The following is a 17,814-nucleotide window of genomic DNA, read 5'->3' as shown; positions in this document are numbered from 1 at the left end:
CTCCAAAAATAATATTTTGCTCTTGTAATATGTTTTGATCAGATTCCCTCTCTCACAAAAAATAATCGTATAGTTATCCCGCATCCTGTGCAAATAAAAACATGACTATTGTAGGAAAATTAATATAATTGTTATACCAACGTTTTAACCGCAATATTCTTTGAGAAAATGATGCATAATATATATATATATTTAAATGTCATTTAGTCAAAGAGCATTTCCATAAAGCTCTGACAAAATTTGCACTCTTAATCAGGCCTGTTCCCAATTTCACAAAATGTTGCGATTTTTATTGAAAATAAAATAGTGCGATTTATAATTGCTTGTTCCGGAAATCGCGCGAAAGTGTATGAAATTGAAAATCGCTAAATTTCAATTCCAAAATGTGTCATAGCAGTTCAAATCAGCCGTTGAAGAAAAAACATTTTAGTCCAGCAAACAATAAATGAATCTGTAAGTTACAAGCAGCGTTGCCAGAATTGTTTCACCAAAAACCGCTAGATTTGTCCAAAAAACTAGCCAAAAAAAGCTAAAAAATTTAAAAAAATAGCTAGAAAAAAAGCTAAATTTTTTTGTATCAAAAGTCACATTAAATAGCAGATTTGTTTTGATCCTATCACTACGAATTTTTTATTGCATTTTTTTGATGTTAAAAAAAATAATACCACATTCAAAACTTTATTTCCTTAATTATTTCTATGTTCTGTTCCAAAGATTTTGTACACTAATGATTTTGGTATTGATTCAGAGTCAAATTTGAATTTATTCGTTTTTTCAGCTTTTTCTTCATGAGCTATCACAGTGCTTTAAAAATGTGCTAACGACAACTTAAATTTCCAAATTCAGACTCGACTTTAAGTAGAAATTATTCTGTGTATACGTTTTTAAAATAAAATGTTGAAAAACCTCTTCTATTTTTGAACGCTATTTTGGTTTGTGGTCAAGATACAAAAACTCCACAAATTTAAAGACTATTTAATTAATTTTAAGAATTTTTTAGAATTGACCCTAGCCTTCTTTCATGAAAAGATACCCATTTTTAAGTTGAATCACTTAACTATAAGGACAAAACGATTTTATCGGCTTTTGGACAAGGAAAACAGTTTATAACATATAAGAGAAATTCACAAATGCTATTATAACCAAAATTCGCGTTCGTATTTTAAAGACATGAAATCTTTGGCCTCATGACAATATTTTTGCAGTGTACAAAGCAATTCACATCCACTATTTTAATTTAGTAATATCATAATAACTTTAGAATACGTATTAAAATAACATAAAAAGGATAAACGAGTCAAATGCTATTATTCCTAATAATTTACTGACAGTTTATATAAGGAATTTGTATGGTAATAGTAGATTTAAAGTTTACGATAACTTTTATGAATACGAGGAAAAAACTTTACATCAAGGTGTATTTGCTGCAAAAATGCCCGCATAATGGCTGGAATAATTATTAAGGCTTCAATTGAGCTTTGAAATATGCGGAAAACCTTATTCTGGCAGCAAGACTTAGATAAAAACGAAGTTTTATCCATATTTCAATAGGAACATGTCGAAAATAAAAAAAGCCAAAAATAGCTAAAAGGGTCATGAAAAAAAGCCAGAAAAAAAGCTAAAAGCTAAATGCATTTTTTTCCCGCTAAACGTCTTCAAAAAAAGCCAAATCTAGCGGGAAAAAAAGCTAAATTGGCAACGCTGGTTACAAGGAATGGCTTTTTTGAATGCAATTGCCTATTTCGAAATACATCGACGCAAAATTAGCGAAAATTAACAAATAATTATGGCGCCACGCTACTCAGTGTTTCATTGAGATCCATTCTCGCCAGTTTCTAAATAAAATTGTAATATTTGGAACACGATATGCGAATCGCAAAACTTCCCTTCAGTAGATTGTGTCAAAATGGGTCGCTCCAAAATATACGCGATTATTACTTTACAAGTACATTATTTCGACATTTTATATTTATACCCTGCGCCACACTGTGGAACAGGGTATTATAAGTTAGTGCATATGTTTGCAACACCCAGAAGGAGACGAGATAGACACATGGTGTCTTTGGCAAAAATGCTCAGGGTGGGCTCCTGAGTCGATATAGCCACGTCCGTCTGTCCGTGAACACATTTTTGTAATCAAAGTCTAGGTCGCAGTTTTAGTCCAATCGACTTCAAATTTGGCTTATATGGCCCCAGAAGCCAGAGTTTTACCCTAATTTGCTTAACATTTTGCACAAGAAGAAAAATTAGTACTATAGTCAAGTGTGCCAAATTTTATTGAAATCGGTTCAGATTTAGATATAACTCCCATATATATCGTTCGCCCGATTTACACTCATATGACCACAGTGGCCAATCTTTTACTCCGATTTAATTGAAATCTTGCACAGGGAGTAGAATTAGCATTGTAGCTGTGCGTGCCAAATTTGGTAGAAATCGGTTAAGGTTTAGGTATAGCTCCCATATATAGCTTTAGCCCGATTTGCACTCATATGACCACAGAGGCCAATTTTTTGCTCCGATTTAGTTGAAATTTTGCACAGGGAGTAGAATTAGCATTGTTGCTATGCGTGCCAAATTTGGTTGAAATGGGTTCAGATTTAGATATAGCTCCCATATATATGTTTTTCTGATTTCGACAAAAATGGTCAAAATACCAACAATTTCCTTGTAAAATCGCCACTGCTTAATCGAAAAGTTCTAAAAATGACTCTAATTTTCCTAAACTTCTAATACATATATATCGAGCGATAAATCATAAATAAACTTTTACGAAGTTTCCTTAAAATTGCTTCAGATTTAAATGTTTCCCATATTTTTTACTAACATTGTGTTCCACCCTTGTGCATTAGCCGACTTAAATTTTGAGTCTATAGATTTTGTAGAAGTCTATCAAATTCTGTCCAGATCGAGTGATATTTAAATGTATGTATTTGGGACAAACCTTTATATATAGCCCCCAACACATTTGACGGATGTGATATGGTATCGAAAATTTAGATCTACAAAGTGGTGCAGGGTATAATATAGCCGGCCCCGCCCGACTTTAGACTTTCCTTACTTGTTTTTACTAACATTGTGTTCCACCCTAGTGCATTAGCCGAATCAAATTTCGAGCCTATAGATTTTGTAGAAGTCTATCAAACTCTGTCCAGATCGAGTGATATTTAAATGTATGTATTTGGGACAAACCTTTATATATAGCCCCCAACACATTTAACGGATGTGATATGGTATCGAAAATTTAGATCTAAATACAAAGTGGTGCAGGGTATAATATAGTCGGCCCCGCCCGACTTTATACTTTACTTACTTGTTTTTTTTTTTTTTTTTTAATTGCATCTTTCCCCACATCTGTCTCACTTCCCCGAGGTTTATTTCGTTCTTAGCACCTTTTTCTGTAACAAAAACAATTTATTCGCTTTTATACATTTTTATCTTTCGCCCGGATGTAGAATCGAACCGCGGACCGTACAGTTTAAAAACCAATACACTATACACTGTGCTATATAGCTGTTATTGTCATCAACAGATAATAATCGCTATAGCCATCAACACACAAGCTTCGCATACAGTCAAGCAGTTCTATTTATAAATCATAGTTTGGGTGTCCACGAGCCGATGTAAACAAACTTTATTTAACAATAAAATAGCCTTTAGTTGACCAATTTCTTAATATTACAGTTTTTAGAAACGTCCAAAAGTGATCATGATCGCATAATACTTAGAGAGAGGTTAGATTAGGTGGCAGCCCGATATATCAGGCTCACTTAGACTATTCAGTCCATTGTGATATCACATTGGTGAACTTCTCTCTTATCACTGAGTGCTGCCCGATTCCATGTTAAGCTCAATGACAAGGGACCTCCTTTTTATAGCCGAGTCCGAACGGCGTTCCACATTGCAGTGAAACCACTTATAGATGCTTTGAAACCCTCAGAAATATCACCAACTTTACTGAGGTGGGATAATCCACCGCTGAAAACTTTTTGGTGTTCGGTCGAAGTAGGAATCGAACCCACGATCTCGTGTATGCAAGGCTGGCATGCTAACCATTGCAACACGGTGGCTCTGGCATAATACTTGATACATCAAGTATTATGCGAGGAGGTTTTCGAAAGGTCGATTTCGAAAAGATGTTCGACACTACATACTGCCTATATTAAATTTTGAAAGTCCAAAATGTGTCTTATTAAGGTTTTAAAGTCCAGAAAGAATAGTGCTTGATATAAATGAAATGGGCTGTTATTTTGGAATAAAATGTATTTTTATACCCTGCGCCACACTGTGGAACAGGGTATTATAAGTTAGTGCATATGTTTGTAACACCCAGAAGGAGACGAGATAGACACATGGTGTCTTTGGCAATAATGCTCAGGGTGGGTCCCTGAGTCGATATAACCATGTCCGTCTGTCCGTCCGTCCGTCTGTCTGTGAACACATTTTTGTGATCAAAGTCTAGGTCGCAATTTAAGTCCAATCGCCTTCAAATTTGCCACATGTTCCTAATTTGGGTCAGAATAGAACCCTATTGATTTTGGAAGAAATCGGTTCAGATTTAGATATAGGTCCCATATATATCTTTCGCCCGATATGCACTAATATGGTCCCAGCAGCCAGAGTTTTATACCGATTTGCTTGAAATTTTGTACAAACATAACACTTAGTCGTATAGTCAAGTGTCCAAAATTTGAATGAAATCGGTTCAGATTAAGATATAGCTCCCATATATATCTTTCGCCCGATATGGACATATATTGCCCCAGAAGCCAAATTTTTGGCCGAATTTGGTTGAAATTTTGCATTAGGAGTACAATTAGTAGTATAGGCAAGTGTGCAAAATTTTATTGAAATCGGTTCAGATTTAGATATAGCTCCCATATATATCTTTCGCCCGATATGGACTTATATGGCCCCAGAAGCCAGAGTTTTGGCCCAATTTGGTTGGGAGTACAATTAGTAATATAGTCATGTGTGCCAAATTTGATTGCAATCGCTTCAGATTTAGATATAGCTCCCATATATATATGTTTTTCTGATTTCGACAAAAATGGTCAAAATACCAACATTTTCCTTGTTAAATCGCCACTGCTTAGTCGAAAAGTTGTAAAAATGACTCTAATTTTCCTAAACTTCTAATACATATATATCGAGCGATAAATCATAAATAAACTTTTGCCAAGTTTCCTTAAAATTGCTTCAGATTTAAATGTTTCCCATATTTCTTTTTTTACTAAAATTATGTTCCACCCTAGTGCATTAGCCAACTTAAATTTTGAGTCTATAGATTTTGTAAAAGTCTATCAAATTCTGTCCAAATCGAGTGATATTTAAATGTATGTATTTGGGACAAACCTTTATATATAGCACCCAACACATTTGACGGATGTGATATGGTATCGAAAATTAAGATCTACAAAGTGGTGCAGGGTATAATATAGTCTTAGTCTTTAGACTTTCCTTACTTCTTTGTATTGCAAAAATTACTTGGTAATAAAGGATTGAAATTTTAGAAGAAATTAAAAAAAAAACTGCAATAAAAGAACAACGTTTTCGGTACACGTTTCCCAAACGTGTTTTTCTTTGCGTCTACTTTTTTTTGTTTGACATGGATAAAAAAGCAAATCCTATTTTAGTTGGTTAATGTAACGAAACTTTTTCTATCAGTGCACGTGTAAACACTATATCATATATTAACTAAAATAGACCATTTTATATCATAAGATTTATAAATCACAATCTATAATAGTAGCCAGCGATGTATGATGTGGTTTAATAATTAACGATATTATTCTTACATATAAAAATAAAGCGAGACACAAATAAGCTGCGGTGAATAATACATGTATTGGAAATTCGAGTTAGTAAGTATTGAGTGTTTTGTTTCTAATGACTAACCTATAAATTGAATCAAACAATACTGAATGACAGTCATAAGGAAGTTGGAGGACGGTAACATTGAAAGTCTCGCTTAATAATTTTAAGAAAATACGAAAATGAAATTTCTATTAAGTATCCTGACTGTCTTCATAACGGCTGGTCAAATAGCTAAGGGTGATAATATGAATGTAGTCTGTTTCTACGATACATCTAGTATTATGCGAGGAGGTGAGTATTTGAAGAATGAAAATAATTTGTGCAATATATCTTATACAATGATTTCCTTTGAATTCCAAAATAACACCATTTTGGTATTCAAAGGAAGAATTTAGTTTTTCATGTTAGTTTGATATCGAAACAACTAATTTACGTCCAAAATCGAGGTTTTGGTTTGAATTATTATTCGAGGTTTTTTGGACCAAGAATGTTTGGGAAAATCGAGCGATGTACATATATGGGAGCTATATCTATATCTGAACCGATTTGAATGATTTTTCCCAGGTTTGGTTGATACCACAGAAGGTTACCTTGTGTGAAATTTAAGTAAGATCGGTTACTAAAGAAGGCTATTATGGTCAGAAATTGGTAAATTTTTGAAAAACGGCGATACATATCTTGGGAGCTATATCTAAATCTGAACGGCTTTGGTTAATATTTTGCAGGTTTGGTTGATATTACAGGAGATTATCTTGTGCTGAATTCGAGTAAGATCAGTTAATAAATGCACCCTCAAAAAAAAATCGTTTTTTTAACATATGTTCCAAACATATTTTGCAGGAAGCACATATATTATTGGATACTGCCGAAACATTAATATGTTTGTTTTATGTGAACATATTATATGTTTGGAAGCATTTTGAGCCCAAAAATATTATATGCTTGGAAGAATTTTTCCCAAAGACGATTGTGCTCATTCCCTAACATACTCGTAATTTTCACTTCCACGAAATATTTTAGTTCTTGGCACCGTTTCTGTAATACAAATAATGTTGAAGAAATTATTCACTTTTATATATTTTTTAAATTTTACCTTTCGCCTGCACGGAGAATCGAACCGAGGACCATACAGTTTGTAAGCCAACACACTATCCACTGGCCTACGTAGCTGTTATAGTCACCAGTAGATAATTATAGTTATAAGTAACATTTATATAGCATAGTTTGCAGCGCCCACGAGCCCATGCAAACATAACATTAGTTAACAGAAACATACATTTGTTTGCCACGTGGAGCAGTGGCTAGCATGTCTGCCTTGCATGCAAAAGGTCGTGGGTTCAATCCCTGCTCCGACCGAACACTTTTTTTTAATTTACACATTTATATTTATACTATATTAAACTTTTATAATGAAACTTCGAAATGTGGGTTATTAAAGATTTATAGTCAGTAATAGTGCTTGATATAAACGAAATTGACTGATTTTTGGATAAAATATTTTTTTTTATTGCAAAAATAACAATTTTGTAACAAAAAACTGTTTTTGGTACAAAACTTTAAAATTTGGAAGGAATTCAAAAACTCTAACAAAAGAAGAACGTGGAGTCGAGTATAAACATACATAAATAATTTTATAATATAAACATAAATTTATTTAGGCGTGAACAGTTTTTTACTAGCATTTAACACCATTGCTCTAAAATGTATTTTATTTTTCTTTAATAATTCATTTTAAAGAAAATAAACTTTTTAAATTATTTTAGCTGCAAAACTCGAACTTAATGCCCGCTTTTATATTTGAAGGTGTCCGTCAACTCCTCGTGGACTACTTATTAATAAAGAGGAACTAAACTTTGTTTTTATACATATTACTGTGTAATTTTTCACTATTTCCTCCTTATTTCATTTTACTGTCCCAACTCTAAAAAGAGTATAGTGCCCTTTCGTTATTTTTATGAAGACCCCTGATTTCTTTTAACGAACCAAGAAAAAAATTATGCCCATAATGCCAAAATGATAAACAAAACACATGTCCACACATACATAAAATGCTGCTCTCAAGGCGAAAACATATGCTGTTTGTTTTTCAAATGTCTATTCTCTTGGTTCCGAATGTCTATTCTCTTTATTCAAATTAAATAATATTTAGACTTAACCATATCAAATTTTTGGCCTTATCATAAAACAGTTTTCCGAAACAACATACAAGCGGTTTCACAGAAATTGTTCTCTTTTTATTCTTTCGCTGTGTTATGTTGATATCTTTCGTCAACTCTCCCGGTTTCCATCTCTATTCACTTTATCTATACTCTCTCTGTCGCTTTGAATAAAATATCACAACATATGTATGTTTAGTCGAAATTTGTAAATTTATATATGTTTGCATTCACACATATGATTTTTATGAAACATTCATGCCCCAAACATAATATATTCTAACATATTAACATAGATGTCCCAAACATTTAGTGTTAGTTTAGGAACATTACATGTTTGCACTTAAATATATTGTGTTTTAAAATTGTGCCCGAAACACATTTTGTTTATATCGGAACATATGAAAAACATATTTTTCTAACAGTGTGAGGCCACTATCTGAATATAATCCAATCCGAACCGATTTGGATTATATTTTGCACATATAGTCGGTACTATAGAAGATTAGAGTAAGCCAAATTTGAGTAAGATCGGTTGAGAAATAAGGGTTTTATAGCCAAATGTGTGAAAATCGTGCGATACATATAACAGGTTGGCTGATATGTCCCCGGTCTAACAAAGAAAAACGCATTTTTTTTTGTCAAAATTCATTTTTATTATTCAACATAGTTCCCTTCAAGAGCGATGCAACGATTATATAGACCTTCCAATTTTTTGATACCATTTTGGTAGTACTCCTTCGGTTTTGCCTCAAAATAGGCCTCAGGTCCGGCGATCACCTCTTCATTGCAGCCAACTTTTTTCCCTGCGAGCATACTTTTGAGGTCTGAGAGCAAAAAAAATCGCTGGGGGCCAGATCTGGAGAATACGGTGGGTGGGGAAGCAATTCGAAGCCCAATTCATGAATTTTTGCCATCGTTCTCAATGACTTGTGGCACGGTGCGTTGTCTTGGTGGAACAACACTTTTTTCTTCTTCATATGGGGTCGCTCCAATAACGCCATATAATAGTCACTTTTGATGGTTTTTCCCTTCTCAAGATAATCGATAAAAATTATTCCATGCGCATCCCAAAAACAGAGGCCATTACTTTGCCAGCGGACTTTTGAGTCTTTCCACGCTTCGGAGACGGTTCACCGGTCGCTGTCCACTCAGCCGACTGTCGATTGGACTCAGGAGTGTAGTTCATCCATTGTAACATATCGACGGAAAAACTCGGGTGTATTACGAGTTAACAGCTCAACACCCCTCAGAATCATCAAACATGTTTGAGGTGATCATATTCCTTCTCTGCGTGCAATTAGTTCAAAAAGCATATTAAATATATTCTCTGTGGAAACTATCGAGTCAACTGAAGGAAACTCCCATTGAAAATGGGTCTAAAATATGAAACATTCTACCCAACTCTGGCGTATATATACAAAATTTGAAGCAAATCAGGTTTCAACTCTGGCTTTTGTGAAAATCGGACGAAATATATATATGGGAGCTATATCTAAATCTGAACCGAGTTCAAACAAATTTGGCACAGTTAACCATACGTTTGCAAAATTTGAAGCAAATCAGGGTAAAATTCCGGCTTTTGAGGCCATATAAGTTCAAAACGGACGAAAGGTATATATGGGAGCCATATCTAAATCTGAACCGATTTCAATAAAATTTGGCACACTTGACTACACTACTAATTGTACTCCTAATTTGGCACAGTTCACCATATTATTAAACGTACACTTTGTGCAAATTTTTAATCAAATCAGAGCAAAATTCTGGCTTTTGAAGCCATATATGTGCAAATCGGACGAAAGGTATATATGGGAGCCATATCTAAATCTGAACCGATTTCAACCAAATTTGGTACAGTTCACCATATTATTAAACGTACACTTTGTGCAAATTTTTAATCAAATCAGAGCAAAATTCTGGCTTTTGAAGCCATATATTTGCAAATCGGACGAAAGATATATATGGGAGCTATATCTAAATCTGAACCGATTTCAACCAAATTTGGCACAGTTAACCATATTATAAAACGTACACTTTGTGGAAATTTTAAATCAAATCAGGGCAAAATTCTGGCTTTTGAGGCCATATAAGTCCAAATCGGACGAAAGGTATATATGGGAGCTATATCTAAATCTGAACCGATTTCAATCAAATTTGGCACAGCTAACCATATTATAAAACGTACACTTTGTGGAAATTTTAAATCAAATCAGGGCAAAAATCTGGCTTTTGAGGCCATATAAGTGCAAATCGGACGAAAGATATATATGGGAGCTATATCTAAATCTGAACCGATTTCAACCAAATTTGGCACAGTTAGCAATATTATAAAACGTACACTTTGTGCAAATTTTAAATCAAATCAGGGCAAAATTCTGTCTTTTGGAGCCATATAAGTGCAAATCGGACGAAAGATATATATGAACCGATTTCAACCAAATTTGGCATGCATAGCTACAATGCTAATTCTACTCCCTGTGCAAAATTTCAACTAAATCGGAGTTAAAAATTTGCCTCTGTGGTCATATGAGTGTAAATCGGGCGAAAGCTATATATGGGAGCTATATCTAAATCTGAACCGATTTCAACCAAATTTGGCACGCATAGTTACAATGCTAATTCTACTCCCTGTGCAAAATTTCAACTAAATCGGAGTTAAAAATTTGCCTCTGTGGTCATATGAGTGTAAATCGGGCGAAAGCTATATATGGGAGCTATATCTAAATCTGAACCGATTTCAACCAAATTTGGCACGCATAGCTACAATGCTAATTCTACTCCCTGTGCAAAATTTCAATTAAATCGGATTAAAAGATTGGCCACTGTGGTCATATGAGTGTAAATTGGGCGAACGATATATATGGGAGCTATATCTAAATCTGAACCGATTTCAATAAAATTTGGCACACTTGACTATAGTACTAATTGATCTTCTTGTGCAAAATTTTAAACAAATTAGTGTAAAACTCTGGCTTCTGGGGCCATATAAGTCCATATCGGGCGAAATATATATATGGGAGCTATATCTAAATCTGAACCGATTTCAATAAAATTTGGCACACTTGACTACACTACTAATTGTACTCCTAGTGCAAAATTTCAACCAAATTGGGGTAAAACTCTGGCTTCTGGGACCGTATTAATCCATATCGGACGAAAGATATATATGGGAGCTATATCTAAATCTGAACCGATTTCAATAAAATTTGGCACACTTGACTATAGTACTAATTGATCTTCTTGTGCAAAGTTTTAAACAAATTAGTGTAAAACTCTTGCTTCTGGGGCCATATAAGTCCATATCGGGCGAAATATATATATGGGAGCTGTATCTAAATCTGAACCAATTTCTTCCAAAATCAATAGGTTTCTATTCTGAGCCAAAACACATACTTGTGCCAAATTTGAAGTCGATTGGACTAAAACTGCGACCTAGACTTTGATTACAAAAATGTGTTCACGGACAGACGGACATGGCTATATCGACTCAGGAGCCCACCCTGAGCATTTTCCCCAAAGACACCATGTGTCTATCTCGTCTCCTTCTGGGTGTTGCAAACATATGCACTAACTTATAATACCCTTCTCCACAGTGTGGCGCAGGGTATAAAAATTCCCGGGAAGTAAGTGCGGGAATTCCCGGAACGAAAAAATAGCAAATTCCCGTTCCCGAAAAAAACCCTAATCGGTATATATTATATATATAAAATCAATATTTCTGGTAGGCACATTTTTTGCCAGATCAAATTTATTATATGTTACCCTGACCACTATGCGGTTTAGGGTATAAAAATATAAAAAGTAAATCCCATTTCATCATGAATCAAATTGGTTTTAGTGCAATGTGGGGTCACATTTTTTTGAGTGTAATTAGTGTTTATCACTGATTTGAACAATATATCCCATAACTACACAAATGATGAAGATGGTTCACCTTCATATTAATCAACCACCCAATTTTACTACTTGAGTATTTAGATGAAAATTCTCGGTCAAAAATACATAGTGACATCCATTTTCATATCTAGAGGATTTGAAAGACGATCACCGATCTCCTGATGTTGTGTTTCGAAATCTTAATCTTATTGTAGCACGCAAGCTTGTTTCACAAAACCTTTATCTTTAAATTACTTTGTATAGCAGAGCCTATTTCTTTATTTTTTTTATCATAAAAACTTGCCCAAAATGTATTGGGGATTTTTGTGAAGAATTTTAATTTAAAGTTTTGTTTGGGGACCAGAACCAGAAAAATACTGATAACACTGGCACTTAGTGATAAGAGAGAAGTTCGCCACAGTAGTATCACAATGGCCAGAATAGTCTAAGTGAGCTTGAAAAATCGGTCTGCCACTATACCTAACCCACCAAATACCATATACAGCATAAGCTTTATTCCATAGATATTTAATATTGAGGCATGGCCGGGGTAAACCTATGAGAGAGAAATTCACCACTGTGTTATCACAATGGACTGAATAACATAGTCTAAGTGTGCCTGCCACCTAACCTAAACATATGATTTTTTTTCGCTTAGGATTGACGTAATGGACCCACTTCTCATCACCTTTCTCGTTAACCATTGTTCGATATAACCATACTTTGCATACATTTTGACAAATTTTCCATTTGTCTATAAGTGACACAAGGGATTTCATAGAATATCTCATTGAATTGACTTTTCCTTCTTTTAGGTACCGCAAATTTCACCATCAACGACTTACAAACCTCCTTACAACTTTGTACTCATGTTGTATACGGCTATGTTGGCATCAGAGATGAATCTTATGATGTGGTAACCATGGATAGCAGACAAATACCCATATTTGAACAAGTGCGACAATTGAAGAAAAAATTTCCCAATGTTAAATTCCTTTTGAGTTTAGGTGGCAATGGAGACTTAAGAAAAGTCGAAAAATACTATGGACTTTTAAATGCCGATATAGGAAAACAACAAGCCTTTGCCAAATCTGCTCAGAGTTTGGTTCGTAACTATCAATTCGATGGTCTGGACTTGGCCTATCAATTGCCGTCAGAAAAGGTTATGAAACAACGTTCGAAATTTGTGGGAACATGGAATAAAATTCAGAATGCTGTAACATCAAAGGTATCCAGTAATCTTGGCTTAAACAAAAAGAACAAAAAACCACACCAAGAGAAAGTCAAAGCTCAAATGTCCCAATTGATACGTGAATTGAGGAGGACATTTAGTGAAAATAAACTGATGCTAACGTTGACCGTTTTGCCAAATGTGAATGCAAGCAGTAAGTATGGTAGTTAACAGAGGATTATATATTAATTTGCCGCTCTCCCGGTCGATAAGTACTTAGCCTGCACTGAAAGAAAAAATCTTTGTAATATCTCGAAATAATTTCGTAAATACATTGAAACGTTTCGTTATTCTAATGAATTTTCTTTTTAATAATGAACTATGACGTCCTATTTATGAACCTGTTCATTGTCTTAAAGAAAATTTTTCATTATGTCATTGAAAACTTTCGTTGGCTCAATTTTAATGAAATTTTCGAAAGGGCATTTTAACATCATGTATTACTAATACAGGCTGGCTGATTTGTAATGCAACAAAGTAAAACACTATTTTTTTAATTTTATTATTGAAAAGCAAAAAATATCGGAAATAACATCAAATTTTAGAATTTGTGTAGATTTGTTCGAATGGTTTACCTTTCGCCTTCAAACGCGGCGAAGCGCCATTCCCGTGTTGAGATGATCGACACTTTGGTATTTTTTAGTGCCAATCTTACTCTCCGAAATGCCTCAGAGGCAAAAGTCCAACGGATTTATATTCAAGTGGCAAGTAAACCCGATCATTTGGTTTATTGGATCTATCCAGTATACTTTTTGTGATTGATACTATCAGTTACATTATCGAATCAATTTCTATAAATTAATTTCACAATTGAATAAGTAAATATATTTTTCTGAGTACGACGATATTCCTCTCCTGGTTTTTAAAGTCCCATAATAGTTAGTCGCACGTCGGGCCTTGTTCAGCTATATCCAGTTGTGGCAAATATGGCCACCGAGATAGCTGAGACAATAGGTGAAGAATCGCGTGGGTTATACCCTGCACAAAATTTTGGGCGATTGGCATCCGTGAGACCTATTCATGGCTGTGAAATGAAAGTCATCATCTTTGGAGCATAGCTGGCTCAATTAAAGAATAAATCTCAAATTTTCGCCAATGTTTGTTCCCATTTCGTTGGCTTAGTAATTATCGCGCACCTTCGTAAAAGAGATTTCAATGTAATCTAACCCACCTAATACAATATCAATTTTCCACCTACTAAAATAAATCTCTGTTTCAGAATTCTACGATGTTCGTTCGATTATTGGAAATGTGGACTTGGTCAATTTGGCTGCTTTTGATTTTAGCACTCCTCACCGCACTCCCAAGGTGGCTGACTATTTGGCTCCCCTAAAAGCTCCACCTAAGAACAAAGTTCGTAATCCCCAGGCCAATGTAGATTCTCAAATACAATATTGGTTATCGCAAGGAGCTAATTCCAAACAATTGATATTGGGCATTCCCGCATATGGAAGAACATGGCAAATTAAGAAAGTCCTAAAAAGTGATCGATTTCCTATTGTTTCATCGTTGGATGGACCCGCATCCGGCGATTCTGGAACCCATAAGCGAGGTTTGTGGAGTTGGTCGGAAGTGTGTAAAAATGTGAAAACTATGACCAATGTTGAGGACAAAACATTTGGTAACTACGCTTACCGTGGTATGGAGATTAAGGGAGCTAATGGCCTGATGGTCACATATGAAAATGTGGCCAGTGTAACAGAGAAGGCTAGTCATGCACAAAATCGTGGTTTGGGTGGAATGGCATTATTCGATTTGAGCTTGGATGATTTCCGTGGTGAATGTACAGGTGATAAATTTCCTCTATTGAAAACCATCCGTTATAAGTTATTGTAAACGTGGACTTCCATGGATTTTTTTTTAAATTTTATTAAAATTTTATTAAAATTTATATTTTATTAAAAAAACACATACTTTTTATTTTTATATGTAAAAGAATAAAAAAATGAATTATCAAAACCGATATAAAATACCCGCTAGTATAATCGCTCTGAGTGCCGTCGTACTAACCTCGTTGATCATAGAATCAGGGAACTGAATCTAGAGATTAGAGCACAAATGGAAAACATACTTAGAGACCTGGAGCAATGTATAATAGGCACATAACATACTCATATAAGTTGTGGTCAACATTAACAGCCCTCTTGAATCCGGCTACAAGGGATGATGGGATCTCAGTCACCTTCGGAGACTTGACGGTGAATGATCCGAAAAGATGTGCGAGTTTTTACAAATATAGTTTGATGAGTATCCCGAGAGTGATGGAGCGAAAAGGAGATCCATTCTTGACCTTCGTGGTATCCGAGCAAGCACTACACCACAATTTACCACAGCCGAAGTTACCAATGTCATCAATAGCGCAAAACAATCCAAGGTGATGGGCCCCTATGGAATTTCTGTGCGAATGCTGAAGCCTCTGGGAACACTGGGCGATGAATACTTGAGCAGGCTCCTCAATTTGTCTTTGGAATTACCCATTATACCCGATGTCTGGAAGTATGGGTAGGTATAGACCGCTATCCTTTCTCTCGCCGGTACCAAAGATACTCATTCCCAGACTTGTAAAGAATTTTGCAACTGGCAACCATCAACATGGATTCCGTAAAGTACATAGTACAAGAAATGCTTCCCATGCCATTACAGCACACATAATTAGAGGATTAAACTATCCCAAGTCGTGTAACAGGATCGTGGTACTAGAAGTCATTCGTTAGGGTCAGCCATGTCAGACTGCTCGAGAGCATCGAAAACTCGTCCCTACTGACATGAACCAAATGTTGGCGAACTATATGGCTGGCAGACAGTCCTATGTAGAATTCAGAGGAAACCTATCATCGCCCTGGAGAAATAAACAAGCAGTACCTCAAGGCGTTTACCATCTTTCCCACATTTTTATACCCTCCACCATAGGATGGGGGTATATTAACTTTGTCATTCCGTTTGTAACATATCGAAATATTGCTGTAAGACCCTATAAAGTATATATATATTCTGGGTCGTGGTGAAATTCTGAGTCGATCTGAGCATGTCCGTCCGTCCGTCCGTCTGTTGAAATCACGCTAACTTCCGAACGAAACAAGTTATCGACTTGAAACTTGGCACAAGTAGTTGTTATTGATGTAGGTCGTATGGTATTGCAAATGGCCCATATCGGTTCTCTTTTACGTATAGCCCCCATATAAACGGATCCCCAAATTTGGCTTGCGGAGCCTCTAAGAGAAGCAAATTTCATCCGATCCGGCTGAAATTTGGTACATGGTGTAAGTATATGGTCTCTAACAACTATGCAAAAATTGGTCCACATCGGTCAATAATTATGTATAGCCCCCATACCCCCGATTTGGTTTGCGGAGCCTCTAAGAGAAGCAAATTTCATTCGATCCGGCTGAAATTTGGTACATGGTGTAAGTATATGGTCTCTAACAACTATGCAAAAATTGGTCCACATCGGTCAATAATTATATATAGCCCCCATATAAACCAATCCCCCGATTTGGCTTGCGGAGCCTCTAAGAGAAGCAAATTTCATCCGATCCGGCTGAAATTTGGTACATGGTGTTAGTATATGGTCTCTAATGACCATGCAAAAAATGGTCCACATCGGTCCATAATTATATATAGCCCCCATATAAACCGATCCCCAGATTTGACCTCCGGAGCCCCTTGGAAGAGCAAAATTCATCCGAATCTGTTGAAATTTGGTACGTGATGTTAGTATATGATATCCAACAACCATGCAGGAATTGGTTCATATCAGTCCATAATTATATATAGCCCCCATATAAACCTATCCTCAGATTTGACCTCCGGTGCCTTTTGGAGAAGCAAAATTCATCCGATTTGGTTTAAATTTGGTACGTGGTGGTAGTGTATGATATATTACAGCCTTGCCAAAAGTGGTCCATATCAGTCCATAATCATATATTGCCCCCATATAAACCGATCCCGAGATTTGGTTTTGGAGCCTCTTGGAGGAGCAAATTTCATCCGAGTCAGTTGAAATTTGGTACATTGTGCTATTATATGGCTGTTAAAAACTATGCCCAACTAGGTCCATATCAGTCTATAGTTATATATAGCCCTCTGATAAATCGACCCCCAATCACACAAAAATTGGTCCATATCAAGTTCATAATTTTATATAGCCCCCATATAAGCGACCCCCATATTTCAATTCTGGCTCTCTACTACGTATGGACTAAGTCACAATTTAGAAAACGATGTTAAGAAGTTTTAAGATACCACAACCCAAGTAATTCGATTGTGGATGACGGTCTTTAGTAGAAGTTTCTACGCAATCCATGGTGAAGGGTACATAAGATTCGGCCTGGCCGAACTTACGGCCGTATAAACTTGTTAACTTTTACATGGCAGAAGCTTATCTTCCACCACTAGATATTCATCGGATAACCTATGCGGACGATTTTCCATAGTTTCATTGGGTAGCGACATCAAGGTGCTTGAGGTGAAGATTAATTATTGCCTTCCTGCAATTAGGGATTTCATTGTCTAAATCGACGGCAACAATTTTCACATAGTGGACCAAAAAGGTGAACCAGGTGATTGATATCTGCATTCGTGGGCAGAATAATAAGGTTCATGGTGAGACGTTTGAAAAGTATTCCTTTTGGGAAAGCATTTGGAAAACGTCATGAGTATAAACCCTGAAGGCATTGGCAGAAAACGAAAGATCTATTAGAAATCTTCAAACCGTATAAAATACTGCGCTGT

At 35.5% G+C, this 17,814-nt stretch overlaps 1 protein-coding gene and 1 long non-coding RNA gene across 2 annotated transcripts; both read left to right on the top strand.

The window, feature by feature from the left end:
• The first annotated feature begins 5,922 nt into the window (after nt 1-5,922).
• On the top strand, nt 5,923-14,990 carry LOC142234523 (chitinase-like protein Idgf3). The gene is made up of 3 exons (XM_075305690.1): nt 5,923-6,108; nt 12,668-13,237; nt 14,303-14,990. Exons 1-3 carry the CDS (start codon nt 5,997-5,999, stop codon nt 14,917-14,919), a joined length of 1,299 nt encoding a protein of 432 aa, XP_075161805.1. The 5' UTR covers nt 5,923-5,996; the 3' UTR covers nt 14,920-14,990.
• On the top strand, nt 6,189-7,270 carry LOC142234524 (uncharacterized). Its single transcript, XR_012721636.1, has 2 exons — nt 6,189-6,584; nt 6,658-7,270. It is a non-coding gene; the product is annotated as an uncharacterized LOC142234524 (long non-coding RNA).
• Nucleotides 14,991-17,814: the final 2,824 nt, after the last annotated feature.

The sequence above is a fragment of the Haematobia irritans genome, chromosome 4 (genome assembly GCF_050003625.1).
Source record: "Haematobia irritans isolate KBUSLIRL chromosome 4, ASM5000362v1, whole genome shotgun sequence".
NCBI lineage: Eukaryota > Metazoa > Arthropoda > Insecta > Diptera > Muscidae > Haematobia > Haematobia irritans.
This window is presented reverse-complemented; position numbering and strand designations above follow the sequence as displayed.